The sequence below is a fragment of the Psammomys obesus genome, unplaced genomic scaffold (assembly GCF_907164565.1).
Source record: "Psammomys obesus unplaced genomic scaffold, mPsaObe1.curated_primary_1811, whole genome shotgun sequence".
Taxonomy (NCBI): Eukaryota; Metazoa; Chordata; class Mammalia; order Rodentia; family Muridae; genus Psammomys; species Psammomys obesus.
Window position 1 is genome coordinate 1,431,989 of NW_026594143.1, and position 27,347 is coordinate 1,459,335.

General features: G+C 43.6%; 2 protein-coding genes and 1 non-coding gene across 4 annotated transcripts in view; 2 read left to right on the plus strand and 1 right to left on the minus strand.

The window, feature by feature from the left end:
• Positions 1–4,974: 4,974 nt before the first annotated feature.
• LOC129684724 (small nucleolar RNA SNORA48) lies at positions 4,975–5,117 on the plus strand. The gene has a single exon (XR_008721388.1). It is a non-coding gene; the product is annotated as a small nucleolar RNA SNORA48 (small nucleolar RNA).
• An 11,289-nt stretch (positions 5,118–16,406) lies between these two features.
• Positions 16,407–22,464, plus strand: Tsr2 (TSR2 ribosome maturation factor). Of its 2 annotated transcripts, none has more exons than XM_055617914.1 (5): positions 16,407–16,523; positions 16,696–16,786; positions 20,354–20,445; positions 21,486–21,671; positions 21,865–22,464. In XM_055617914.1, exons 1-5 carry the CDS (start codon positions 16,440–16,442, stop codon positions 21,997–21,999), a joined length of 588 nt encoding a protein of 195 aa, XP_055473889.1. In that variant the 5' UTR covers positions 16,407–16,439; the 3' UTR covers positions 22,000–22,464. The 2 variants fall into 2 exon arrangements, with proteins under 2 accessions (XP_055473889.1, XP_055473890.1); XM_055617915.1 differs by having other exon boundaries at positions 21,486–21,662.
• An 85-nt stretch (positions 22,465–22,549) lies between these two features.
• The window catches only part of Fgd1 (FYVE, RhoGEF and PH domain containing 1), a 42,758-nt gene continuing 37,960 nt past the window's right edge, over positions 22,550–27,347 (minus strand). Inside the window, exons 13-18 of the mRNA XM_055617913.1 lie at positions 26,634–26,664; positions 26,092–26,193; positions 25,658–25,783; positions 25,338–25,499; positions 24,129–24,272; positions 22,550–23,635 (exon numbers count right to left, since the gene is read on the minus strand). Of these exons, the coding sequence (XP_055473888.1) occupies positions 23,330–23,635; positions 24,129–24,272; positions 25,338–25,499; positions 25,658–25,783; positions 26,092–26,193; positions 26,634–26,664 (871 nt within the window). The 3' untranslated portion in view covers positions 22,550–23,329. The remainder of the gene's footprint in view (positions 23,636–24,128; positions 24,273–25,337; positions 25,500–25,657; positions 25,784–26,091; positions 26,194–26,633; positions 26,665–27,347) is intronic.

Below are 27,347 nucleotides of genomic sequence, written 5' to 3' on the forward strand. Positions count from 1 at the left end.
ACAAGGAAATCATGAAATTTGCAGGTAAATGGTGGGAACTAAAAAAGATCATCCTGAGTGAGCTGTCCCAGAAGCAGAAAGACACACATGGTATAGATTCACTTATAAGTGGATATTAGACATATAATATAGGATAAACCTACTAAAATCTGTACACCTAAAGAAACTAATCAAGAAGGAGGACTATGGCTAAAATGCTCAATCCCCGTTAAGAAAGGCAAAGAGGATGGACATCAGAAGAAGAAGAAAACAGGGAACAGTACAGGAGCCTGCTACAGAGGGCCTCTGAAAGGCACTATCCTCCAGGTTATCAAAGCAGATGCTAAGACTTGTGGCCAACCTTTGGGCAGAGTGCAGGGAATCTTATGAAAGAAGTGGGAAATAGTAAGACCTGGAAAGGACAGGAGCTCCACAAGGAGAGCAACAGAACCAAAATATCTGGGCACAAGGGTCTTTTCTGAGACTGATACTCCAACCAAAGACCATTCATTAAGATAACCTAGAACCCCTGCACAGATGTAGCTCATGGCAGTTCAGTGTCCAAGTGGGTTCCATAGTAATAGGAACAAGGACTGTCTCTGACATGAACTGATTGGCCTGCTCATTGATCAACTCTCCCTGATGGGGGTGCAGCCTTACCAGGCCACAGAGGAAGACAATGCAGCCACTCCTGATGGGACCTGATAGACTAGGATCAGAAGGAACGAGAGGAAGCTCTCCCCTATCAGTGGACTGGATGAGGGGCATAGGTGGAGAAGGGAGAGGGAGGGTAGGATTGGCAGGGGAGGAGGGAGGGAGCTACAGGGGTATACAAAGTAAATAAACTGTAATTAATAAAAAATTTAAAAAAGAGATTGTGTATATTGTCAAGCCAGGCACAATGGCACATGCTTGCAATTCTAGCACTCGGGGAGGCATAGGCAGGCAGATCTCTGTGAGTTTAAGGCCAGCCTGCTCTACAAAGGGAGTCCAGGACAGCCAAGGCTACACAGAGAAACCCTGTCTTGAAAAAAAACAACAAACAGACAAACAAACAAACAAACAAGATTGTGTACATTGTCTACTCATTTTCATTCAGTTCTAAAAAGTCCTTATTCTTTTTTAATTTTTCTGTCTTGACATATTTTTTCATTCAGTAGGGAATTGTTCATTTTTCATGAGTTTGTAAGCTTTCTGTTGATATGCAGTTTTAATCTGTGGTGCTTTGATAGGATGAAGGAAGTTATTTCAATTTTCTTGTATCTATTGAGACTTGTGTTGTGTCCAATTATATGGTCAATTTTGGAGAAAGGTCCATGAGGTGTAGAATAGAAGGTATATTCATTTGTGTTTGGGTGAAAAGGTCTATAAATATCTATTAGGTCCATTTGATTCATAATATCTGTTAGTTTCATTATTTCTCAGTTTAGGTTTTGTTTTGTTCTGTTTTTCTGGATCACCTGTCTATTGGTGAGGGTGATGTATTAAAGTCTCCCACTATTTGTATGTGATTTAAGCTGTGGTATTGTGTTTTTTATAAACTTGGGTGTCCTTGTGTTTGAGGCATAGATGTTAAGAATTGCAGTGTCCTCTTGGTGGGCTTTTCTTTTGATGAGTATATAGTGTCCTTCCTTATCACTTCTGGTTAGTTTTGGTTTGAAGTCTATTTTCTAAGACATGAAACCAGCTACATCAGCTTGCGTTTTCAGTCAATTTGTGTGGAATATCTTTTCCTAACCCTTTACTCTGAGGTGATGTGTGCCATATGATACCATGTTTCTAAAATGAAGATAAATCCTTGAGTAGACCCTGGCATAGTATAATAAAGATTGGAAGGCGAGAAAAGCAAAATAGAAGTCACTTTTGGAGGTTCTTCCTCTTGCTGAAATTATTTTAAGAATCAGTGGTTCCGGTAAGGGGATAGTTAGAAATGGTGATTGGGGACATTACAGAAAGTCAAAAGTTTAGGAAAATGACTTTACAAAAAAAGAAAACTGTGTTGGATGGGGGAGAGGATCATGAAAAAGGGCAGAAGCAGGAAAACAACCGTGGCCACCGTTGATGGCAGCTCAGGGAAGCCCCCAGTGGGAAAGGACTGCTACTACAGTAAAGAAAGGCTACTTTTGGATTTGTTCAATGACCAATGCCTAATGTTACTTCTTAGAATACTAAAGCCCTTCTCACATTCATTAACACACATTCATTTGAATTGGTGGCTCATGCCTATAACCAAGCAGGAAGATTGCCACCAGTTCCAAGACAGTCTGGCCTGCATGCAAGCAAAACACCATACACATAAAGTTAAATTTATATACATATATATAATTTTTGAGACAGAGTTTTTCTGTGTACCCTTGGCTGTCCTGGGCTCACTTTGTAGACCAGGCTGACCTCAAACTGACACAAACACCCTTGCCTCGGCCTCCTGAATGCTGGGATTACAGGAGTGTGTCACTGTGTTGAACTAGATTAAAAATTTTAAAGCAAACCAAGTCAAAGCATCCACCATGCAGTGTGTTCTGGGACAGCAGGCAGATAAGACAAACTGAATCCCTGCCCTCTTCATGTATTTTGGTTAGGAAAAAACAACCAACAATTACATGAATATGTAGACTTCTGATCAAACAGTTCTTCAAGTTTTGAAGATGAAGTATTCATGGTCTTGTATTTCTCCAATTAAATAAAAACTGGAAACAGGTTTGGACTTTTATTCACCAACAAGCTGTCCATTACTGTGCTCATGGACTTTTCCTTCCTCTGATTTATCCAGAAGTTTATACACTCTGCAACAGATACAAAGGGGTGGGGCTTAACGGGTGCTCCACTACCACGTCTGTCATTGTATATCATTGCCACGACGTGTCACTATTGACCACTAGTCAGCTTCTATCTGAGGCTGATGGCCTTTCTGGCCATCTTTCCTAGCTTTTCCTCTCAAAGACATTACTTAGGTTCAGACTGAGGCAGGAGTTTGCCTGTCATAAATTCATTGTCCTCATTCTCTAGGATACACTTCTAGAGTTGAGAGCCATTCTCTTTCAAATCCTTGAAATTTCTCTTTTTAGGGAAAAAATACACGTCCATATTAAATGAATGCAGAGTTTTGTTGTTGCTGCTGTTTTTTTTTTTTTAATTTATTTTTGTTATTGTTGTTTTTGAGACAGGGTTCCTCTGTGTAGCTGTGGCTGTCCTGGACTCGATTTGCAGACCTGGCTGGACTTTAACTCACAGACATCTGCCTGCCTCTGCCTCCCTGAGTATTGGGATTACAGGCATGTACCACCTCACCCAGCTTGTTTTTAATTCTTCATTAAAAAACAAATCTTCCAAACCTCATTCACCAAAAAAGACCAAAGGTGAAATGGAGATTTATATGTTTATGCATTCACTCACTATTATTTTGATTACAGAATCATGTTGGGGGAAATTTGTTTTTAGACACAAATTTTTCAGGCTGGCCTGAAACTGGAGATCCTCCTGCTTCTACCCCTTGAGTTCTGGGATTGTGTGTGCAAATCACCATCTCTGTGGGAATATCGCTTTATTCCTTGATGCTGCTGGCAATGGAACCCAGAGCCTTGTGCATGGTACAGGGTGCTCTACCACTGATCCATACCCAGACTTTATTTGGGATATATAAATGATAATATCTTCCTATCAGATATAATCAGTCAGGACTGTCAGCTGTGGTATCCTGTCCTCTAGTCAAAAGATGGGCACGTGTCCCAAGTCAGCTCGATTTAGATTTAGTGCATCTCTAAATTCTAGTGAGCATACAAATCATCTCGAAGTCTTATTGTAATTTAGTTTCTGAGCCAGTGGGGCTTGAAAACCACATTCTTCAGCCTTCTCTTTCATTCTACAAACTTCACGATTGGAAGAAAAGGCAGGGGGCAATTTCCCTTCAACACACACAAACACACTATGGCCATTGTCCCCTCCCTTTTCCCCTAAGTTTCCTTTTCCCCTATGTTTCTTTTCCTTTGGTTGCAAGAAACATAAAACAATTCATCAATTTGTATAAAAGATATTTTACTATAATAGTACAGGAAACTGAGGAGCATAGATCAATGGCAAAGTTCTTACCTATTATACCCGAGGTTCTGGGCTCAAGTCCAGTATGGTGTGTGGATGTGTGTTTGTTCCCTTGAATGCACACATCTGTGTGTCTGTCTCAAAAACAATGAATAGCCATGTTTAGTGGCTCACACCTGAAATCCAACTACATGGGAGGTGGTCACACAATTTCTGGGAGTTCAAGTAATCAGTTTCAGACCAGGCTGGGCTACAGAGTGAGACCCTGTTTCAGGATGCAGGAACCCAGTCTCGAAAAAACAAAACAAAACAAAAGCAAGCAAACAAACAAAAAAAACACGTGGTGAACCTGGCAATAGTAGTGCACGCCTTTAATCCCAACATTTCGGAGACAGAGGCAAGTGAATTTCTGAGTTCAAGGTCAGCTTGGTCTACAGAGTGAGCCAGGACAGTCAGGAATACACAGAGAAACCCTGTCTTGAAAAACAAAAACGGTTCAGGCACAGTGGTGCATGTCTGTAATTCCAGTACTCAGGGAAGCAGAGGCAGATGGATCTCTGAGTTTGAGGCCAGCCTGGTTTACAAAGCAAGTTTAGGACAGCCAAGGTTACACAGAGAAGTCTTGTCTCAAAAAAAAAAAAAAAAAAAAGAGAGGAAGAAAGAAAGAAAGAAAGAAAGAAAGAAAGAAAGAAAGAAGGGAGGGAGGGAGGGAGGGAGGGAGGAAGGAAGGAAGGAAGGAAGGAAGGAAGGAAGGAAGGAAAGAAGGAAGGAAAAAAAAAACTTGATAACTTCATAGCACACGAGGAGGCAGGAAGAGCAGTCATTGAAGGTTATTCTTGGTTGCATAGCAAGTTTGAAACCAGCCTGGGCTACATAAAACCCTGCCTTAAAAATAAACATTATTGTTCAAGTTGCTGAAAGACCATTTTCAAAACATTTATCATTAAAAATTCAACAGTTATCCCCTGGCAATAGGCAAAGAGACACCTTGTTGTTGCTGATGTTCTTTCTAAGTTAGGAGCAGAGCAGATGGCAGTCCTTTGTTCATTCTAGTTTGATGTCTGGCTTGGTGGCCAAAGCTGTTTTATGTCTAGGATTCATAAAAATCAAATCAAATCAAATCCAGACAGCACAGTGTGGGAGGAGGAAGAAAGTCAGAGATCTGCAGATTTCCATGCCACCCACAGATCTGCCATAGACACTGGCTTGCCACCACACTATGCAGCACAGATGAAGGACGTCACCCAGGATTTCACCAACCTTGTGACCAGCCTGCAGTGGGAGCAACTACAATGTGTGAATATGTGGTGGTCAGATGGGAGAGAAAAAGAAGTGGAACAGCTTAAGCATTATGAAAAAAGATGGAACTGGAGACTTTCATGTAGAGAAGTAGCCTGTCGTGAATGGACAGCCCCACCTCCTGGGCCCATGCTGAGGTCCTAGCCTAAGCTGCTAATGAGTACCCATGTCTGAGTCCATGGCTACTCAGTGGCAGAGGTTGATGTTGATGTCCATGAATCATATTACCACTAAAGAACATGGGGATGTTCCTGGTCTGGTCAGGGTAGCCACCAGAGACTGAGCGGATGTCCAGGGGCTGTGCATAACTGGCCTTGCCCCTCACTAGATACAGCATTCTGGAGAGCTGGCCTTATATCTCACCACTGATAGAACTCAGTTCAGCCGGTCCTGCACCTTGCTCAGGTAGCACAGTGGAGCTGGCCATGTTGGGTGAGCCCGCTCCAAGAGTGTAAGTGTGGAAGAGCTGACCCTGCAGCTCATCAGCTGTGATGTGGCATGGGCACAGAGATGATGCCCCATCCCACACCCCTTGCCACTCCTGGCAGTTGGGAAAACTGGACAAAGGATCATGAGCTTGGGAGAGCTAGCCTTATCCTTTACCAGCTGCAGCACTCAGGAGAGCAGGCTCTGCACATGATGTACAGCACAGCAGCGATAACACTGGTGGTGGGTGTGCAGGTGAGCCACCTTCGAGAATGAGTGTGCAGGAGAGCTGGCCCTGCCACTCACCTGCCATGGTGTGGCATGGGTACAAGGGTGATGCCTTCTCCTCTTTGTTCCCCACCACCTTCTGCAGTCCAGAGAGCTGGTCCCTGGGGTCATGAGAGGCAGCTTCAGCACTTGCGAGGACTGGCCCTGCACCTCACCTGGGCAGTATAGCAGGGTTGGCCCTGCTGCAGGAAATGCAAGTGAGCCAGTCCAGAGGGCAAGAGCATGGGAGAGATGGCCCCACCGCTTGTCTGCCATGAGGTGGCCTTAGTATGTGGGGGATGTACTCCCACTCCCCCTTGCCACTTTGCAGTACACAAGAGAGCTGGCCCTGGGAACGTGGGAGTGGGAGAGCTAGCCCTGACCCCTCACTGGCTGTAGCACTTGAAAGAGCAGGCCTTGTACTTCGTTTTATTTTGGGTAGAAGGTTGCAAGGGAGAAGTATGGATGTGAGGAAACAAGGAGACGAGAGGGACTGGGGTACATGATGTGAAACTCACAAAGAAACGATAAAAAGTTAAAAACAAAGAAAATGCAGTAGTTTACTAAGGGCTTGAGGAAGATATATCTAAGAAATGACTAGTTTTTTGCCCCAAACTCTTGTCATAAACTAGATCATCTAACTTCAAATATCAGGCTGAAACAGATTGCTATTATTGATATGATTATTTTAGAAAGTTCTTTTTCAATAAATAAAAATGAGCCAGTTGCAATGACTCATGCTTGTAATCCTAGCACCTGGGGAGGTAGAGTTTGAGGCCAGACCAGTCTAGGACAGGACAGCCAGGGCTACACAGAGAAACCCTGTCTCGAAAAACCAAACCAACCAACCAACCAACCAAACAAACAAACAAACTTATTTCTATAAGTATTATTCATTGATCAAAGCCCTCATATGAAGTTCATCATTACTAGAGATGGAAAATGGATACTGTATGGATAAAACCCAACAGTTGGGAACTCCAGAAGCTTTGAAGCTCTGGCTTCTTCAAGGCAAAAGATATTCTTATGGGGTTTCCACCTAGGCCAATCCTTAAGGGGAGGAAGATTTACATTGTTCATAGGCTGAACAACATTTTTTTAAATTTACTTATTTTTTTATTAATTACAGTTTCTTCACTTTGTATCCTATCTATAGCCCCCTCCCTTGTGCCCTCTTAATCTTACCCTCCCTCTCTCTTCTCCACCCATGCCCCTCCCTCAGTCCACTGATAGGAGAGGTCCTTCTCCCCTTCCAATTGACCCTAGCCTATCAGGTCTCATCAGGAGTGGCTGCATTGTGTTCTTCTGTGGTCTGGTAAGGTTGCATTCCTCTCAGGGGGAGGTGATCAAAGAGCAGGCCACTGAGTTCATGTCAGAGACAGTTCTTGTTCCCATTACTAGGGAACCCCTTTGGACACTGAACTGCCATGGACTACATCTGTGCAGGGGTTCTAGGTTATCTTAATGAATGGTCTTTGGTTGGAGTATCAGAAAAGATCCCTGTGCCCAGATTTTTTTCTCTCTCTCCTTGTGGAATTCCTGTCCCCTCCAGTTCTTTTTATCTCCCCCTTCTTTCATAAGATTCCCTGCACTCAGCCCAAAGTTTGGCTATGAGTCTCAGCCTCTGCTTTGATACCCTACAGGGTAGAGTCTTTCAGAGGCCCTCTGTGGTAGGCTCCTGTACTGTTGTCTGTTTTCTCCCTCTTCTGATGTCTATCCCAATTGCCTTTCTGAATGAGGATTGAGCATCTTACTCAGGGTCCTCCTTCTTGATTAGCTTCTTTAGGTGTACAGATTTTAGTATGATTATCCTATATTATGTGTATAATATCCACTTATAAGTGAGTATACACCATGTGTGTCTTTCTGCTTCTGGGAAACACTTAAAGAAATGCTCAACATGCTTAGCTATCAGGGAAATGTAAATCAAAATGACCCTGAGATTTCACCTTACACCCATCAGAATGACGAAGATAAAAAACTCAAGTGACAACACATGCTGGAAAGGATGTGGAGAAAGAGAACCCTCCTTCATTGCTGGTGGGAATGCAAACTTGTACAACCACTTTGGAAATCAATCTGGCACTTTCTCAGACAATTAGGAATAGTGCTACCTCAAGATCCAACTGTAACACTCTTAGGCATATATCCAAAAGATGCTCAAGTATACAAAAAGGACATTTGCTCAACAATGTTCATAGCAGCTTTATTTGTAATAGCCAGAAGCTGGAAACAACCTGGATTTCCCTCAGTTGAAGGATGGATACAGAAATTGTGGTACATTTACACAATGGAATACTACTCAGAAGTTAAAAACAAGGAAATCCTGAAATTTGCATGCAAATGGTGGGAGCTAACCAATATTTTATTTATTTATGACAGAAAAGAGTATGAGAAATTATGTGAGCTTTGCATGGTGATGCACAGCCAAGGCTACACAGAGGAACCCTGTATTGAAAAACTAAAATAAATTTTAAATAGAAGAGAGAAATTGTGTTTCTTCAAATGTTAGCTTGCAATAGGCTTACTATTCCATATGTCATAACCTAATAGGGCCCACCTATAAATTAAAAACAAACAAACAAACTTGAATTGCTGTTACTCCATTCTTTTTTTTATTTTAAATCTTTTATTTTTTTTATTAATTACACTTTATTCATTTTGTATCCCCCCATGAGCCCCCCCTCCTCCCCTGCTTATCCCACCCTCCCTCCCCTTTCTGCATGCATGCCACTCCCCAAGTCCACTGATAGGGGAGGTCCTCCTCTCCTTCTTTTTGATCTTAGTCTATCAGTTCTCATCAAAAGTGGCTGCATTGTCCTCTACTGTGGCCTGGTAAGGCTGCTCCCCCCTCAGGGGGAAGTGATCAACGAGCAGGCCAATCAGATTATGTCAGAGACAGTCCCTCTTCCCATTACTATGGAACCCACTTGGACACTGAACTGCCATGGGCTACACCTGTGCAGGGGTTCCAGGTCATCTCCACAAATAGTCCTTGGTTGGAGTATGAGTCTCTGGGGCTGTTACTCCATTCATTATAATTTGTAATGCTAATCTGGGAAAGTATCTCCTCAAAATCACTCTGTCAAGACTGGTAGAAATTTAGCCCAGCCCCATTTCTATACTTATAACTATGGCTTTTAATCAAAATTCTTTGGTTAATCCTCATTGCAACCCCGTGATGTTTATGTGAATGTTCCCTACTTGTCCACTGAGAAAACCGGAGCCAATGGAAAGGGATATATTGCTCCTTAGAAATCATTTAGCTGGGAGATGACAGAGATCTACCTCATAGTGGTCATTTACAGGACGTATGCTAGCATGCTGTCTTGGATGTTGTATGCAGCTTTATGGCTTATGCAGAGCATAAGGGGCCCAAGCCAGAGGCTACGTGTGCTCTAGGCCGAACCTATGATGCACTCAAAAAAAAAAAAGTGCTCTGCTTGTTGAGATAGTATCTCACAAGTAGCTCAGGCTGCTCTCAAGGTAAAGTGTATGGGAGCACCAGTTGGGTCCTCAGATCATGAATTTTATGGAAAAGAACTCTGATAAGTGAAAGGTGTCATCTTTCTCTGGGAGTTTACTCAGGCCTGGGTGTACTTTTTTCTAGAATCAGTTTGGGACTTGATCTGGAAAGACGTGAAATCTCTGGAGCTTGTACCTTAGGATCTGTTTGAGGGCTCCGGTTGAAAGTTTAGGGGGTCTCTTCTGGATGTTTAAGCCTTAGCAATAGATGCACCATTTACTATTGTGCACTCTCAGGCTCAACACCTTCATATGCATATTCCCCTACCAGTCAAGTCAACCTCTCACTGCTGTGATGACTTCTAAGCCCTTGTTCTCAGAGAAATGGACCATCTCCTCAAATGTCCAGTCCAAGCATATCGCTCTCTAAGCATCATTTCCTAGTCCTTTAGTTGACTTACCTGTTCCACTTTTTTTAATCTTTTTTGAGTCACACTTTCTCCTGGAGAGTGTCACATGAAAGACAGCTACCAGGTTGTGAGGTGGTGGTGGTGGTGATGCATGCCCTTAATCCCAGCACTTGGGAGGCAGAAGCAGGTGGATCTCTAAGTTCAAGGCCAGTCTGGTCTCTACAGAGTGAGTTCCAGGACAGCTAGGGTTGCACAGGGAAACCCTGTCCCAGGAAAAGTGAAATAAGAAGGGACAGTTCCCAGGATCTGAGCTTGTATTTTCTACAATTGCAAAGCACCAAATCTTATTTAAAATGATGTGAGTTTGAAAGAGGACCCACATGCTGTACAAGACTGTACCCTGGGCTATGTAACCTGTAAAATCCTGCACAGAGGACCTAACCTGTGCCTGAACTTGGTCATGCTACTGTTTAGATAGGATTTCATTGTGTAGACCAGACTGGGCTAAAAACCAGGATTCTTCTACCTCAGCTTTCTGAGCACTGAGGTTGCAGGTATATGGCATCCTGCTGAACTTTATTACTTATTTATTGGTGTGGGATATTTGTGGTGGTTAATATGACTGTCAACTTGAAGATATGTAGAATCTCTTAGGAAAAAAAAAATCTCTCTGGGCATGTCTGTAGAGTCTCTAGATTTGGATTAGTTGAAGTGGGAAGACCCCATTTCATGGGCTTGGGTTCCAGACTGAATAAAAAGGGGAGGCAGACTGATTACCAGCTCTCATCTGTCTGCTTCCTGAGTGTGCATGCAATATGACTAGCCACCTCCCACTCTTGTCACCATGACTTCCTGGCCATGATGAATTATCCCTTCAAAATGTAAGCCAAAGGGAGGAAAAGCTTTCCTTCTTGAAGTTGCTGTTATCAGGTATTTTGTCATAGCAATAAAGAAAGTAATCAATACAGAAAATTGATACCGAGATGGGGACCATTTCTTTGAGAAACCAGACTGAGCTTGTTAGATTGTTGTCAACCTGAAACAAACTAAAGTCAGCTGGGTAGATAGCCTCAGTTGAGAAAATACCTCCATCAGATTGTTCTGTAGGCAATTTTAAAATTAATTTTCTTGACTAATTATTGATGTGGTAAGGTCCAGCCCACTGTGGGCAATGCCACCCCTTGGCTAATGGTCCTGGATGCTATAAGAAATGAGACTGAGCCAGAAGTGGTGACACACACCTGTAATCCTAACACTCAAGGAGACAGAAGCAGGTGGATCTCTGTGAGTTCGAGGCTAGCCTGGCATACAAAGCAAACCCTGGACAACCGGGGTTATATAGAGAAACAGTGCCTAAAAAAACAAAACAAATACAAAAGATGCTTAAAGAAATGAGGCTGATCAACCACAAAGATCAAGTAAGTAAAGCAGTGTTCCTCTATGACAATGGGCTGTGACCCCTTTGTGGGTCAAATGACCCTTTCACAGGGGTCACCTAAGACCATCTGCATATCAGATATTTACAGTATTATTCAGAAATGTAGTAAAGTCACAGTTATGGAGTAGCAACAAAAATAATTTTATGGTTGGGGAGTCACGACAACATGAACTGTATTAAGGGGTTGCAACATTAGGAAGGTTGAGAACCACTGCTCTATGGTTTTTGCTTCAGTTTCTGCCTTGAGTCACTGTCTTGTCTTTTCTTCAAGATGGACTGTGACGTGGAACTGTAAGACAAATAAATCTTCCCCCCCCCCCAGGTTGCGTTTGATCATGGTCTTTATCACAACAATAGAAAATGCATTAGGACAATGGCCTTTGGAATGGTTTGTGAAATATGAAAGAGTTTGGAATTTGGGGCTGGAAAAGCCTGAAATGCTATAAGCAGAGCTCAATGAGACATTCTTATGAAAGTTTGAAGATAAGAATACTGAGAAAAATTCAGACAATACAGGCCGAGCTCATGATGTTTCAAAAGAGAATAAGAAGGGACCAGGCTAGAGATCATCTGAGTTATGTGTGAGCACAGAATCTAGTTTCATACTACATGTGTATGGAGAAATGGAGTAAAGCTGAGTTCAAGAGTAATAGGCTAATTCAGTGGAGAAGATCTGGGCAGGAGTATTTGAGCTGCTTCATTGTCACAGTCAGAGCAACAGGTGGAGTAAAAAGATAGGAAAATGCGATGTTTGATGAGGAAAAGAGAAAGTTTAAAGCTGGGTCCTGAGAAAGTATCTTATAACTGCTAAAGAGATCAGAAAATAGTCACCCCTGAAAATATGCATACAAGTAACAATATATGGACTGAACAGGTTATAGTTAGAAATATGTATGTATATACACAAAAAAAAAATCTATGTATTCAATAACAACTAGTGAAGAAAGAAGCCATGAATTTGAAAAACAGTAGGGAAGGGTAGATGGGAGGTTTGGCAGAAAAAAAAAAGAAATAAATGTTGTTAACTATACTATAATCTCAAAAATAAAAATCTAAAGAAAAAAGAATGAGAATCTGAGAGAGAGAGAGAGAGAGAGAGAGAGAGAGAGAGGAGAGAGGACAAATATTATTTTTGTGAAGGATGGGAGTTCAGCTCTCAGCACCCATGTCAGGTAGGTCATAACCACTTGTCCACTCAGGCTTCAAGGGATCTGACCTACCCTCTTATGTATTCCAGAGGCACATGCACTCATGAACTTTCACACACACACACACACACACACATACATACATACACACACATACACACATACACAGACACACACACTCACACACAGGGGTGAAAAAGGAGGGAGGAAGAGAGGGAAAGATAGAACTGTGCTCTGCCCTAGGAAAATAAAAAAGGTGCTCTAAAGCTCTATCTTGAAACTCTTCTGAAATTTGAATAGCAAATTCTTTCAAAGGGATTCAATGCTAGAAAACAACCATGTAGGGACTTGTTGCCCAGGGTCAGCCTAGAGGCTGGTGTAGCTGTGGTCCAAGTGGGGTAGACTATATCTCAAACTATCAGCAGAACTTGGCACCTACATCTTGTTTTTATAGGCATGATAGACACAAGAGTGAAGGAGTCACATTGGCTTGTTTCAATATTCCAGAAAACCACTGAAGCGAAGCCATGTAACTCAGAATTTACTTCAAGGAGGCCCTGAATGGCCATTGTGTAGAGTTGTGAGAAAAAAGCCTAGGTTTCAATGGAGACCTCAGAATACTGGAAATGCCAGGACTGTGGAATATCTGCTGAGGAAACCTGTTGGCGTGAAGTAGAGCTGGCTCAAGAGAGAGGCTATATGTGTGCTGCAGGCAGCAGGGCCGAATGTGCAGGGCTCCCAAAGCCCTTGGTAGACCAGGTGCTTCCAATCCAGCACCAGATGCCCAACACCAGATGCAGTCCTGGATCTGCAGGACTTGGTGTTGTCTCTGCTGGGTTTTTCTTTTACTGTGTTTTGATATTTCCTTGATACACCTTGCCCCCATTTCTTCTTTGGAAGGGGAATGTTTACTCTGTGCCATTATAGGTTGAAAATATGTAATGGTGAGTGAGAAGTGTGTGTGTGTGTGTGTGTGTGTGTGTGTGTGTGTGCATGAGCGCATGCTGGTGCTCAGAGGTCAGTGTTGCGTGTCCTTCCTTGAGAGCTACATACTTTTCTTAAAACAAGGTTTCATACTGGTGTGAAACGTTTAAATAAATACCTACTTTCCAAATAAAGTAGGTTAGCTAGTCAGAGAGCCCCCAAGGATCTGCCTCTCCAGAGCTGGGTTACAAGCACAAGCCACAACATCTGGCTTTTGCATTTGTTTGTTTGTTCATTGTGTTTGTTTGTTTGTTAGTGTGGACTCTTGGGACCAAACTCAGGTCTTCATGCTTGCAAAGCAAGCACATTACTAACTGTTCCACCTCTCTAGCCCATGCAGATTTTTAATATTGTAGGGGCTCACAGTTAAGAGGCTGCCTGACCCTTAGAAGGGCCCTGCACTTGTGCTTGCACTTGCGAATACTATTGCAGAAACTGTTAATGAATGGGCACTTCTGAAGCTGGAATGAATGCATTTTTGCACTAAGAGATTACCATTGGGCATATAGGGAACTAAAGGTGAGAGGTTGTAGACTAAAAACAATATGGTGTCAAATTGACAAGTGGTGACCTTGTGATGATTAAGATTGTCAGCTTAGCAGTGTACAGAATCACTTAGGAGACAGACCTTTTGGTGGGTTTATGAGGAATTTTCTAGATCAGGTTAACTGAGGTAGAAAGACTTGCCCTAAATATGTGCAACATCATTCCATGGGCTTGGGTTCCAGAATGAATAAAAAAAAGAGAAAGAAAAACATTGAAATGGCAGTAATACACAGGCACAGTCTGCCGGAATCCTCATGGAATGATCTGGGGAAAGCTGAAAAGTAGCTGTCATGAGAGTAGCCAACACTCGGCAGCTGGACAAAATGGTCGTTCCTAGGGCTGCAGCAGCAACAAGGAGACACTGAGGGCTGGGACATCAGCAGTTGGGGTGGCTGGCTCTGGGCTGGACACTTTGGGTCTGTGTTTAAAAGCTTCATCATAGTTTGTGCTTTTCTGAAACAACAATTGTGTAACTATCGGGGTCTTGATCTGGTTTGCTTTCTCTGCCTCTTAAAGAATTAAAAAGCAGGAAAAAAAAATCTCAAGCTCAACAGGTAACAGGGATTTCTCAAATGCAGCAGACCAAACTAGCCTGGTGAAGAAAAGCCTTTATCAGGGGTGAGCAACATGAGCTACCATGTGGGTTTTGGGAATTGAACCCACGTCCTTTAGTGCTCTTAACAGTTGAGCCATCTCTCCAGTGCAAGAAATTCATCATCTTTATTATCCTGTCACAGGATCTCTCCTTACCTGTCTGCCTATCAGGAAATCTGTCTAACTCCTAGTCACTCAGTTTTCTTTCTGGGCTTCACCCTCTCAGGAGCTATGGGACTTTTTTGCCCTTTGGTACCCTCTCCTGTTCTCTATGACTTTTGAAGCGAAAGCAGCCATATTCTCTTCTACTTCCTTTGACCTTGCATGTCTCCCTTATTTTGTGTGTTCTGATGAACCAGCCTACCTCCATCTTAGGCTTAAAAGCTATCATACAGTAAAGACAAACTATGTTCTGTTTATGTTTCTCAAGGATTGGGCTATGGCCTCACGTGTAACAGGAAACAACAACCATGCCTTTGTTTCAGAAGTTGTTTATAACCATCTTGCAACCCTACCTTTGTTTCAAAAGGTTGTTATAACTACCTTGTGACCACCTTGCAGTCATGTCTTTGTTTCAGGAGGTCATTATAATGAACTTGTTATGTTTATATATGTTATGCTCCTGTAACCGTTCCTATTTTTCCCGTTTGGAAACCCCCTACCCCTGAACTATAAAAACTTTGTCTTCTTCATGCCAATGCTGACCTCTTGAATACTGCTTAAAGTGTGGCAGCTTGTGTACACGAATTAAAACATTTGCTTTAATTAATTGATTGTTTTATTTAATTTGACCATGACGATTTGGGTCAGTGATCTTTCTCCTCCCATCTTAGGTATTAACAGTTCCTTCTCAGGAAACCTGGGGAAAGTAGTTATTTCAGGGTGTGAGAGGGAAGACAAGTTCTTTATTAATGACAAAAACAATGTATATTCTGCTGTTGTTGGCTATAGTGTTGTATACAGGTATTATGATGCTATTTGAAATTTTATTATTATTATTATTATTATTATTATTATTATTATTATTATTATTATTATGTCTTTTTTTTCAAGAAATGTTTTCTTTGTGTAGCCTTGGCTGTCCTGGACTCATTTTGTAGACCAGGCTGACTTCCAACTCACAGTGATCCACCTGCTTCTGTCTCCCTGAATGCTGGGATTACAGACGTGAGCCACCACGTCTGGCTAGTTAGTTAGTTAGTTAGTTAGTTAGTTAGTTAGTTAGTTACTTAGTTTTTTGGTTTTTCTAGACAAGGTTTCTCTGTCTAACAGACCTGGGCTGTTCTGGAATTCGCTCTGGTGACCAGGCTGGCCTCAGACTCACAGAGATCCACCTGCCTCTGCCTCCCAAGTGCTGGGATTTAAAAGTGTGCGCCACCACCGCTTGAAATGTATTTTTAAAATTATATTTATTTATTGTGCATGTGCGTGCATGTGCCTGTGCATGTCACAAAGCATGTGGAGGTGAGAGGGGAAATTGCAGAAATTGGTTCTCTAGTTCCATTTTGTGGAGCTCGGGGATCGAACTCAGCTCTTCAGGCATGGTGGCAATTACCTTAATCCGCTAAACCTCTCAAATGTAGGTCCTCAAACGTAGGTTCTCTTTCTCCCTCTTCCCCACCTCCGCCTTTCTCCATCCCTCCCTTTTTCTTTCGTCTATGCTCCCTATGTTTCATGTTCTCCTGTAGTTATTAGGATTTACCACTGACAGAATTTTCTACTGTTCTGGTCTTGCTGCCAGGTCAGCAGAAAACGAACTTGTGTTCTGAGAATCGGCTTTTGGCTCATTTTGCCTGGCGAGGTCGGCCGCGCGATTCGACTTCCTGGGGGACCACGTGATCTAGACGGATGATGGCGGGCGCGGCAGAAGATATGCGAGCGCTCTTCGGGGCTGGCGTCCGCGCAGCGCTGGAAGCTTGGCCTGCTTTACAGGTGAGTGAGGCTATGGCAGGGTCATGATTACGGATGGGAAAAAGTAGGAGTTGGCCAGGCGAGGCGCCAGAGCCATGTCTGGGTGCTGTAAGCGGCAGGTTACTAGGCCAGGGGCAGGCCATGCCACTCCGGTTTTCATGCTGTCATGGTTGGCTTGGGCCTGTGTTCACAGATCGCTGTGGAGAATGGCTTTGGGGGCGTGCACAGCCAGAAGAAGGCCGAGTGGCTGGGGGGTGCAGTGGAAGATTACTTCATCGCCAATGGTGAGTGAGTGTGAGATGTCTTGTTTGTCGGGTGAGGAGTAGCGGAGCCTCGTCCTAGAGAACCCGCGCTTTCTCTTGTGGAATGAATGGTGACTTTGGGATCAGTATCGTGCGTTTAGAGTGCTTTGTAGGCAATGACACTGAATAATGCTATGATCCTGGAGAATATATTTTATCTTCCAGAGAGTCACTAAATGGTTATGGAGAGATCCAACTAATAGAACTATGCGAGCCTTATCATGTAACTTAAAATTGCTACATCAGTGGCGGGGAAAACAGGTCCATGGGCAAAGGCCTACAAGCATAACAATCCGCTTTTGATAGCTGTGACCAAATGGAAGGAGAAAGCTGACTCACTTAAGATGTCCTACTCTCCCTACACAAGTAAACATAATTTAAAAATTGTTGGGTGAGGAGTGTAGCCCCGTGGTAGAGCACTTTCCTAGCCTGCTCATGTTCTTAGATTCCAATCCTCCCACCACCAAAACTAAAAGCAATACCTCTGATGACATAAAAGGCAGGCGGGCCCTGTGGTGGAGACCTGTAATCTCTATTACTCCTGAGGCAAAAGGACCTCAAGTTCAAGACTAGCCTGAACAAATTTACCACGACCTTGTCTTGTAATAAAAAATAAAGAGCTGGAGCTATAACTCAGTGGAAGTGCTTACCTACTACACTATCCCACACTAGCACGAATGAATAAAAGCATGAAAAAAGCAAAATTATAGTGTTGTTAAATTTACATACGAAACCTAGCATATGGGTCATGTTTGTAATTCTAGCACTTGGGAGAATGAGGTAGGAGAATTGCTCTGAGGGTGAAGCCAGCCTTGGCTACATAGCAAGAAATTGTCCTTAAAAGAAGGGGCTAGAGAAAGGCTCACACATAATAGTGCTTCCTGCTCCTCCAGAGGACCTGAGTTGGCTTTCCAGAACCCATGTCTGGCAGCTCACAGCCACCTGTAACTCAAGTTCCAGACAATCCACAGTCTTCCTCACTGGCACACATGTGCATATACACATAATTAACGAATAAATAAAACCGGACTGGCGAGATGGCTCATCAGTTAAGGACTAGGGTTTTGTTCCTAGCATCCATATGGTGACTCAACAGCTGCCTATGACTCCAGTTCCAGGGGATCTGATACCATCTTCTGTCCTGTCTGGGCACAAGGCATGCACATAGTGCACAGGGATCTATTCAAGCAAAACACCATACACATTAAATAAATAGAACAAAAATCCTCTTCCAAAATATTTTAGTGGTCATTTATACATTTTTTTTAGTATTAAATTTTCATCTGGAGTTTTAAAAGTCTTAGCACTTCTTAATTGGAACTAGCTACATTTCAAGTGCCTATGCTTGGTAACCACATATGGCTACTTCTACAGAAAAACATCTGCACCTTTGTTTTGTCTTTGTGGGGTATAAGAGAACAAGAGGACCTAGTAGGAGTATTAAATGCTGTAGTTTTTGTAAAATTCTTCATTAATATCCTAGTTTTGAGGATGGTATTAGGCAGAATCAGATCTCAATATTTACATTCTAGTGAGTGATTTCAGATAATTAAATAGTTAAAATATTTGGTGATAAGTGTTATGATAAAAAAAAAATGCTCAGAATTCTTTAGTTATCTGAGCCTGAGGAGAAGCCTTTTTGATTTGTCAAGACAGGGTTTCTCTGTGTATCCCTGACTGTTCTAGGACTGTCTCTCTCCCCCAGCCCTCTCTCTCTCTTTAAACTAAGAGCTCTACTTATCTCTGCTTCCCAAGTGCTGGGACTAAAGGTGTGTACTACAGGCCAGCCAGAAGCCTTAAGAGTAGTGATTGGTGTGAGTCTTAAGGAATGAAAAAGGGATGAAGTAGATAGAGATGATAAAGCACACACTCAAAGGAGTTGAGATAAATGTTGCCTTTTGAAGGGCCCCTGGGCTGTAGTAAAGGGATGGAAGGATGGTAAAGAGTGGAGCATGTGAGTGTATGTGTGTGTGTACACGTGTGTATAGTGACACCCTGACCCTAAAGGGTGATAGAATGCCATATGTGCTTTTGATTACATTCTTTAGGGCAGTGTTTATAAAATTCAAGCTATAGACTTGTCTAGTTAGATGTTCAATGAAGAAAAATTTTCTCCAGTCAAATTACATAAGCTTTTTTCTTCCAGCTTCTATTTATTATTGTTATAATAATTAGTGGTAGTAGTAGTAATTGGAGACAGTATTTCCTTTTATAACCCAGGCTGTCACAGAATTCATGTTCCGCATGCCTCGTTTTCCTGAGCACAGGTATTATAGATGTGTCATCACTCCTGACTTTGTTTTCCATTAGCTTTCTATGGAGATTGTCCCTTAAATCTCTGCAAATTTGAGATGTAGATATAGCCCAACTGGTAGAGTACTTAGCTAACATGTAAGAGACCCGGGTTCAATCCACAGAGCCACATTAATCGGGCATTGTGACTCACACCTGTAATCTCAGCACTGGAGAGGTGAAGGCAGGGGGATCATCAGTCACCAGGAGGAATTTCAGTTTGGCAGAATATTTCCCAAAGACAGGCTTCACAGTAGGTTATAAAATTGATGAGCAGGTTCTAATGTAAGTAATAGGATGGTGTTTGCTAGCTAGAAAATTCAGAAAGTAGTTAAAGAGTATGATTTTTTTTTCTAGAAAATAAGGTCTAAAATGGAACAGTATCAATGGTCAGGGAAAAGAGAGTATCCATAGAGGGGGTTTGGAAAAGAGACCAATTTATAATGAGTGGCAGTGTAGGTTAGGAGCCTTTCACTGGCTAGAGAAAACTTGGAGGATGAGATGCTGGTTTGGGGGGATAATAAATCTGTCTTTTGGGGGACTTAAAGCACCTGAGTGGAAGAGAAATTGGGGGGCTATAAGATTTGGATGGCAAGTAAAAGGAAAAGTGTGTCTGGGTGAAAGCATGTAGGGAAAAGAAAGCTAGTCTTTTATTCAGAAAAGACAGAGCATGGGCTCATGAGATAACTGAGGTCCAGTGAATAGGGCTTAGCCACAATCAAAGAGTATGAAAGTAGTATTAAGGTTATAACGATTTCATTTTTAGAAGTAATGCATCCTGCTGAGGGTGGGTTGACCCTGGTGTTGATCCCCAGCACCAAAAAACAATGAACTACCACATCTATTTCTTCTTATTCATTGCTCTTGAATTTGGACTCCTTTATTAGTGGAGCCACAGTTGTGAAGGGTCTCTGCACTTCTATACTTCAGCTTTGAAGTGATGCAAATTAATATTAGGGTTTTTGTCTCCCTTGTGCCAAGCACTGTGTTAAACGAGGTCTTCTAACAGACTGTCCTGGAGCCCCTGTTAGCTTCTCTATAAATGAGAAATTGGAGGCTCTGAGAGAAGTAGTTTGTTCAATGTTACCTTAAACTGAGGTTAGTTGGAATAGACAAGGTAAAAGAGACTGTTTTAGTGAATAAAGGATCAGTGGACTTTTACCTGCCAGTCAGATATAGCAGGCAGGTATTGAAGAATAGGGGACAGGGCTGATAAAACTAGTCTTTCACTAAAGGGCCCTATCCTTTCCTATTTAGCTGACTTGGAGCTGGAAGAGGTGGAAGATTTCCTTGGGGAGCTGATGACCACTGAGTTTGATACAGTTGTGGAAGATGGGAGTCTGCCCCAGGTAAGCTTATGGAGACAGCTGCCAGCCTCCTGCCTGCTCTTTCTCTCTACTGTTTTGAACAAGACTCTTGGTAGTGATCATTTTTTTCTTGAGGCATAGACAAGCTTCCCTATTGCATTTTCAAACATTACCTTTTATTTCTCTCTCTAGATTATTCTCAACCAGGAATTTTCTCCACATCCCAGAAACTGGGCCAGATCAAATTCCATCCCTATTCTGATTAACAGTTTACCTTGGTGAAGATTATCTTTCATTTTGCTTCTTCTGTCCCTTTTTTTCTTTTTCTTTCTTTTTTTTGAGACAGTGTTTTGCTCTCTAACCCAGGCAGTCTGAAATGTAGTATGTAGCCCAAGCCAGCCTCAAATTCATAGCAGTTTTCCTCCCTCAGCCTCCCATGTACTGGGATTACTGGTGTGTACCACTCAGTCAAGGAGGACCTCATCCAAGGCTTTATACCCTCCCACAATTGTGGTTGCTTCCCTGAACTTTGTTGTTGCTTTATTTTTTTTACAGGGTCTCACATTGTATCTCTGGCTTGCTTGGAGCTTGCTATGTAGGCCAGGATGGCCTAGATCTCAAAAAGATCTGCTTGCCTCTGCCTCATGATTGCTGGGATTAAAGACCTGCACCACCACTCCCAGCTGTTGTTTGACTTTGACAGTATCTCACCAAACACAAAATCCTCCTTCCTCAGGTCTCTCCATCATCTACAACCACCACTGTGCCCAGCTGCTTGGCTGAACCTTTTTGTTGTTTTGTTTTGTTTTGTTTTGTTTTTTGAGACAGGATTTCTCTCTGTAGCCTTGGCTGTCCTGGACTCACTTTGTAGACCAGGCTGGCCCTGAACTCACAGAGATCTGCCTGCCTCTCCCTCCCAGAGTGCTGGGATTACAGATGAGTGCCATCATGCCCGGCTTGGATGAACTTCTTAGGGAGAAAAGAGCACAGAAAATTCCACCCCCTCTCTCCTCTGCTATAAATAGGCTGGTTTTATGGTAGAGTTCTGAAAAATCCAAGCTGGTTGGATGTTTCCTTGGTAGGTGAGCCAGCAGCTACAGACCATGTACCACCACTTCCAGAAGGGTGATGGGGCTGCTCTGCAGGAGATGACCTCTGAAATTAACCAAAAAAAGTGCAAAGTCACAGCTACCCCATTCAAGACAGCCAAAGAAACGGATGTGGATGAAGATGATGTGGACAGTGTGGAAGAAATGGAGGTGAAAGAGGTGCCTGTGTGTGTGTGGTGGGGGGGGTCCCAAATGTTTTTATTTTCTGGACAAATGGCTAGATTCTTGGGGAAGTGATGGTGGTTGTAGGTGGTGGGTACTGGTGGTATTTTTAAGATAGCTCATATAGTCATGGGAAGGTTGGGAGCAGAACCTGGATAATGTACTCAGTGCTCTTGTATTTTCCTTTCAGGTGACAGCGACAAATGATGAGGCCACAACGGATGGGGTCTCTCCCCAGCCTCAACCCACTGATCCAGACTCCCAGACTATTAAGGAAGAGGATATAGTAGAAGACGGTTGGACCATTGTCCGGAGAAAGAAATGAGCAGGGCAGTAAATGTTTTGGGCTATTGTTAGGTGTTATGAGAGACTTAGGGGCTGTTTGGGGCGCCCTGTACACCTCTGTCCTGGTAACCATATCCCTACCTTGTTCACCTGTCATTCCCTTCAGGGGAAGAAAAGCCCTAGAATCTTTGGTTGTGGGGTTGATGGGACCTATTGAATCTTAAGGTACCATATGAGAAATGAGACCATGTTTGCCAGCATAGTGCCTCCTAGGTGCGACGAATGTTAAGATGGCTGATGAGTGTGGATGTACTTATACTAGAAGCCAACTTGTGATAAGTGGGCAGGTGAGAGGCTGGCTGAATTGGGAATAATAGTGAGATAAACACGCATTTGGAAGACAGAGTAGATGGAGGTGTGGTACCTCCCAATATCCCACCCCAGCCTCCCACAGAGCAACTCTTACCCTGCCCAGAACATGCATCTTCCCCACCCCCACCTTGAAAACTCTCAAGAGTTTGAAGGATTTAAGTGGTGAACTTGGGAAAGTTGGGCTGTTTTAAGTCCAGGGATGAGGCTTAAGACCTTAATAACATAACACCTTCTCGTTTAATCCATGATTTAACCTTGGAATCAGCCTTCTGAGAGCTGAGCTTCAGAGTTTAGCAAGAGAGGAGTTTTCACACCCTCCCATCTCCCTTAGTAGCCTGGGACTTTGGACAAACGGACGGACCATCGCAGTGCTCTGAAAGTTACTGTAAGCCTGAAATAAACTGTATTTTTCTTTAAAAAACAGTATCCATTGTCTTCCCCCCCCCCTCCCATTCCCGTCCTGCCCAGTGGCCCTGCCATGGGTCTGGACGATAAAATACTGGATTGCTTTGGGGCTAGGTAGAAGCTATAAGCCATGGGAAAGGCAAGAAGGGTCTAGTCACCACCCCATGTAAAGTCATACATGTGAAGACACTGGCTGAGGAGGCAAGGGTAGGTTGGGATCCCAGGGTCAGTAGCAGAGCTGGCACTTGAATCCAGGTCTCCTGCCTCTGGTGCTTTTATGGGGAACTGGGTGGAAGTAGGATCTGTGGGGTATTGGGAGGAAACAGCCTAATTCAAGTGAATCTAGCAATTAGCTCCCCCCCTCCCTGGGGATAGGGATTTAAAAAATTAACATCAATGTAGGAATATTTTTTTAAAAAGCCCACATTTTGTGAAAAGATGAATTAAAAAACCCAAGACCCAGCATTCGGGATTGAAAGTGCCCTTGATGGGAATTCAAGTATTTGACTGCATTAGGAGTGGGCTGGAGCCCCCAATTGAACATGGGCAGCTGGAGTGTGGGTCAGGAACTCCCAGTTGCCCCCAAAAACCCTCTAGGTCTTTTCTCGGGTCTGGGAGGTTTCAGGAGGTTCAGCAGTGGCTCCTGAGGCTGCCACTGGTGTCTCCTCTGTCTCCTTGTCCTCAGACAGTGTGGGCCCTGGGCAGAATGTGTCCCCACGGCCCGCCCTGCCGAGCACAGCCATCCAGCGCTGCTGGAGTTCTTCGGTCTCTGGGCTGAAGTACCAGCTTAGGTGGCTCTGTGTGATCTTGAAGACATGCCTCCTGTCGGGCCGTTCCCCTGCCTCAGGAGGCCCCACCTCAAAGCCAATGAGGGGCAGGCTGCGCTGGGCTTTCACATCCTGGGGAAGAGGGACAGATATAATGTCATCTAGAGGCCAAACAGTTAAACAGCTTTGTTGTGTTGTTTCCTCTGCTGAAGAGCCTTGCCTTCTCTTTAATGAACAGGAAGATGTCTGAACTAGTAGTAAAAGGCAGGTTGGTTTGCTTATCTGTCTCCTCCCATACCCAAATCAACTGTTAGTCTTTACTATTACAGATTCAGTTCTTTGGCTAGTTCCTCTATCTGTATATTCTCTACTTAAAGTCAGACCTAGAAGTGCCTGTCCTCACTCCTTTTTTCTCCAGAAAGCCAGACTTCCCACATCTCCCTCACCCCCCCCCCCATATTGTGGCCTCTAAACACTTCTCTCTACCTACTCTGTCACATAAGGATGGTGGTTTTGATTTTCCTCTTTGATAGGCTCTCTTGGTCCTGGAAGGATAAGGCACATGGGGGAGGGGCAGCCTGGCTTTGTCAGATGGCTGGAAAAACCTGAAGGAGTGGATGCACACCTGAGGGGCTCCATAGATGTACAGCACCAAGGGTTCATTCTCAGGAACCACAAACCATGCCTTGTGCCATCCTTTCCCACCTTTCTCCATGTAGTGCAGGAAGCTGCAGATGACGCTGTTCTCAGCAGCTACTGAGGCCTGTTTCTGTGATCAGAGACACAAGGTACATTAATGTTGACAGAAGGCTTTGCTCTTGACTTAAGCAGCCCCATAGTATATGAACTATGTCTCAAACAAAGGTAGCAAGGCATCTTTTGGGCCATTGTTAGGTGTTATGAGAGACTTATAGGAGCTGTTTTGGGGGGGCCTATACACCTCTGTCCTGGTAACCATATCCCTACCTTGATTGGCTTGATTGCTTTCTTTAACAGCTAGTAGAAGGGGTATGTGTGCAGATCTCAGTGGGGATAGTGGAATGCTGGCCAGGCACTCTTCAGTCTAAGTGACATTCACAGCTAACCCTTTTCATCTTTCATTATATACTCCTTGTCTGCTCTGAGAAAGTCCTAACATGTGGTTAAGGGGATGAGTGGGTGGTTAACACCATCTGTTCCAGAATCCTAACAATAGATGAAAATGCAGGACTTGTGAGAAGAGCACGGAGGCTTTTTCTTAGATTTAAATTAGCATAAACAAGGTATTTAAGAGTTCCTGGTCTAGAGTAAGCTCCATTATATTTGGGATACCTTGGTTTATTTAAAAACAATCACCCCAAACTTGTGTGTATTCATGGTCCTGGAAAGACAGGATCAATATTACCAGTGGCAACTTCTGTGTAAAGGGATATGTTTTATTCTATGTTATCCTACTTACCCTATTTCATAATTAAAAAAGCACTTGGTTCATTAAAAACAAAAACAAAACATCCCATAGGCCAGCCTTGGCTACTCATTGAGACCTTGACTCAGATAAAACAAAACCTAGCAGTTTTTCTGGCTGTGCAACTTTGCCAAATAACTTCTTTGGGTTTCATATGTTAATAAAGATAAGAGTATGGGTTGATTAGTTACTGTGATGGTTAAATGTGTGAAGTTCTTTAATAAAAAAATACCCTTTTAACCTTCATACTCATTTTCTGTGTCTCAAGCTTAGATAACTTGATTAGTGAGTGCACACAGCGCCCTATTTTCTAAGAGATATGCAGACCTCTACACTGGATCTGTAACTGGGGCACACTTTGGGTATTGTGGTTGGGATCCTAGCTCTTACCTCTAGGATGGACCTCCTGCGCTGGGGTGTATGCTGGCTACAGGCTGGACTGCTCCCAGGTGCTCCATGCAAGGCCACATAGCAATCAGTGCACACACGGTTGGAACGGTTGTTGTCATAGATGAGGCGGGCCCGGAACTCTGAGCATTTCCCACAAACCACCTGGGGCAACAAGTGGGCAAGAAGAGCCTGATTGCCTTGGGCTTTTCCCTCATTGTATCAACTACTGCAGCCTCCTTGGGGGCTACCCCATCAGAAGTGGGCTTTTAGGCTGTCAGCCTGTCCCCACCGTAGCTCTGCCCCTGCCTCCCAACACTCACATGCCCACAGGCCTTGCAGTGGTGCCTGCGTTTGGTGATGGAATTGAAGGGCTCTTGGCAGCGCATGCACATGGTGACTTCCTTTTCCCGGATAGGTGTAGGTGCCCTCTTCCCAAGGTCCACGTTCTAGGGAGAGGGTTAAGTCCCAGGTCAAAGACAGCCCCTCAGCCCAGTCCAGCCACCCGTCCTTGCCTCTGCTCTGAGGCTTGAATCATGGGGTTAACCCGTGGGGCACACATACAGAAGGCCTGGCTCTGCCCTGCCACATTTATTGGAGGTAAGTCACTTCACTTTACTAGCAGAAGACTGCTTCAGAAGGACTGCACTGCCTCTCTAATCCCTATTTGCTGGGAAAAGGGAAAGATTATATCAAGGGAAGGTGGGAACATAAGCTTCACAGGGGTCCCCAGGACTGGGGACAATAGGACTCTTACTGGAGAGTTAGGGGGAGTATCTTCATCATCCCTGTTTGTTGAGTTCAATAGTTTGAAAGTCTCCAGGGTCTGTTCATGCTTCAGGAGGGTGGAGTTAATGGCCTGGTGAAGAGGTGAGAAATGAAAGATCAGATCACATCTCCACCCTCACCACACTTTCCTAGGCCTTAGCCTTCCTAGGCCCAGCTCTGCCCCTGCCACACATGACTGAAAAGAATCCCTCCCTAAATCCAGGTCTACAACTTGTAATTATAAAATGTGCAAAGGGGAGTGGTAGCTGGAAAACCTCAGAAGGCCTTCCTGGCTGCCTGCTGCTGGCTGGGTGCAAGCTTTTATAAAACTTGATTCTGAGGAGCTGACTTTCTAAAAGAATATTTCTATCTAACCTCGGGACTTCAGCTTGCTCATCTGTGAGATAGCATCTGTTGGAAGGTTGCTGTCGAGGCCCAATCTGTTTAGATAGTTTTGAAAGAAAGCATATCAGCCCCTAAGAGACCTGTTAATGCCCTTCCAGACCCCTACCACAAAGCATTGCATGTTACCTGGACCCAGTCTTTCTTCTCCTCCTCAGTCCTTGTAGGGGAGAAAAGAAAGGTGTTAGGTTAGGCAGGTCAACAAAAGACAAATGGAATGGTATTTTAGAGTTACAGGACCTAGGTTTGACTCCGCTATTTCACTTAACCTTGGACAAGTTACATAACCTGTGTTTATCCAACAATGTCTTCCAGATCCCTACAATGGGGACTTAGGCCTCAGAGAAATCCCTGTCCTCAAGGAGATCATGGTGCATTAGAGGAAACAGACAGACAGGGAAAAAACAGTAGGAATCAATGCTGACTCTAGATGAAGACTGGGGAATCCAGAGGAGGAGACCTGCCACAGACTGAGTTTGACTGGGGCTTTTAGGAAAGGTTTCTAAACGGAGGTGCTAGACCTCAGACAAAAGGGTAACATGAAATGTATGTGAGTATGGAACATGCATGAAACTGTATCAGACTGCTAACGTCACTTTTGCAAAGGGAGGCAGTTTTCTTTTTTTTCATTTCATGAAGGTGATATTTACCACTATGTTCTCAGCAACACTGAGATGATGTGTAAAGTTCCCAGCATTGATATCTGCTATAATTCATGCTCTGACTTCCCTCTGCTCTTCCCTGCTTCTTCTACAGCCTTGCATTCTCTAAGGACTCTGGCCTGGCACAATCTTGTCAACTACCCCCTAGGAATAGGACCCCTCATTCTCTGCTGTCTCCTAT

Coding starts and splice junctions, on each gene's coding strand:
- Tsr2 (XM_055617914.1), top strand. CDS start 16,440: ATGATGGCGGGCGCGGCAGAAGATATGCGAGCGCTCTTCGGGGCTGGC. Junction 16,787..20,353: donor AGATTACTTCATCGCCAATG/GTGAGTGAGTGT, acceptor TTTCCTATTTAG/CTGACTTGGAGCTGGAAGAG. Junction 21,672..21,864: donor AAGAAATGGAGGTGAAAGAG/GTGCCTGTGTGT, acceptor TTTTCCTTTCAG/GTGACAGCGACAAATGATGA.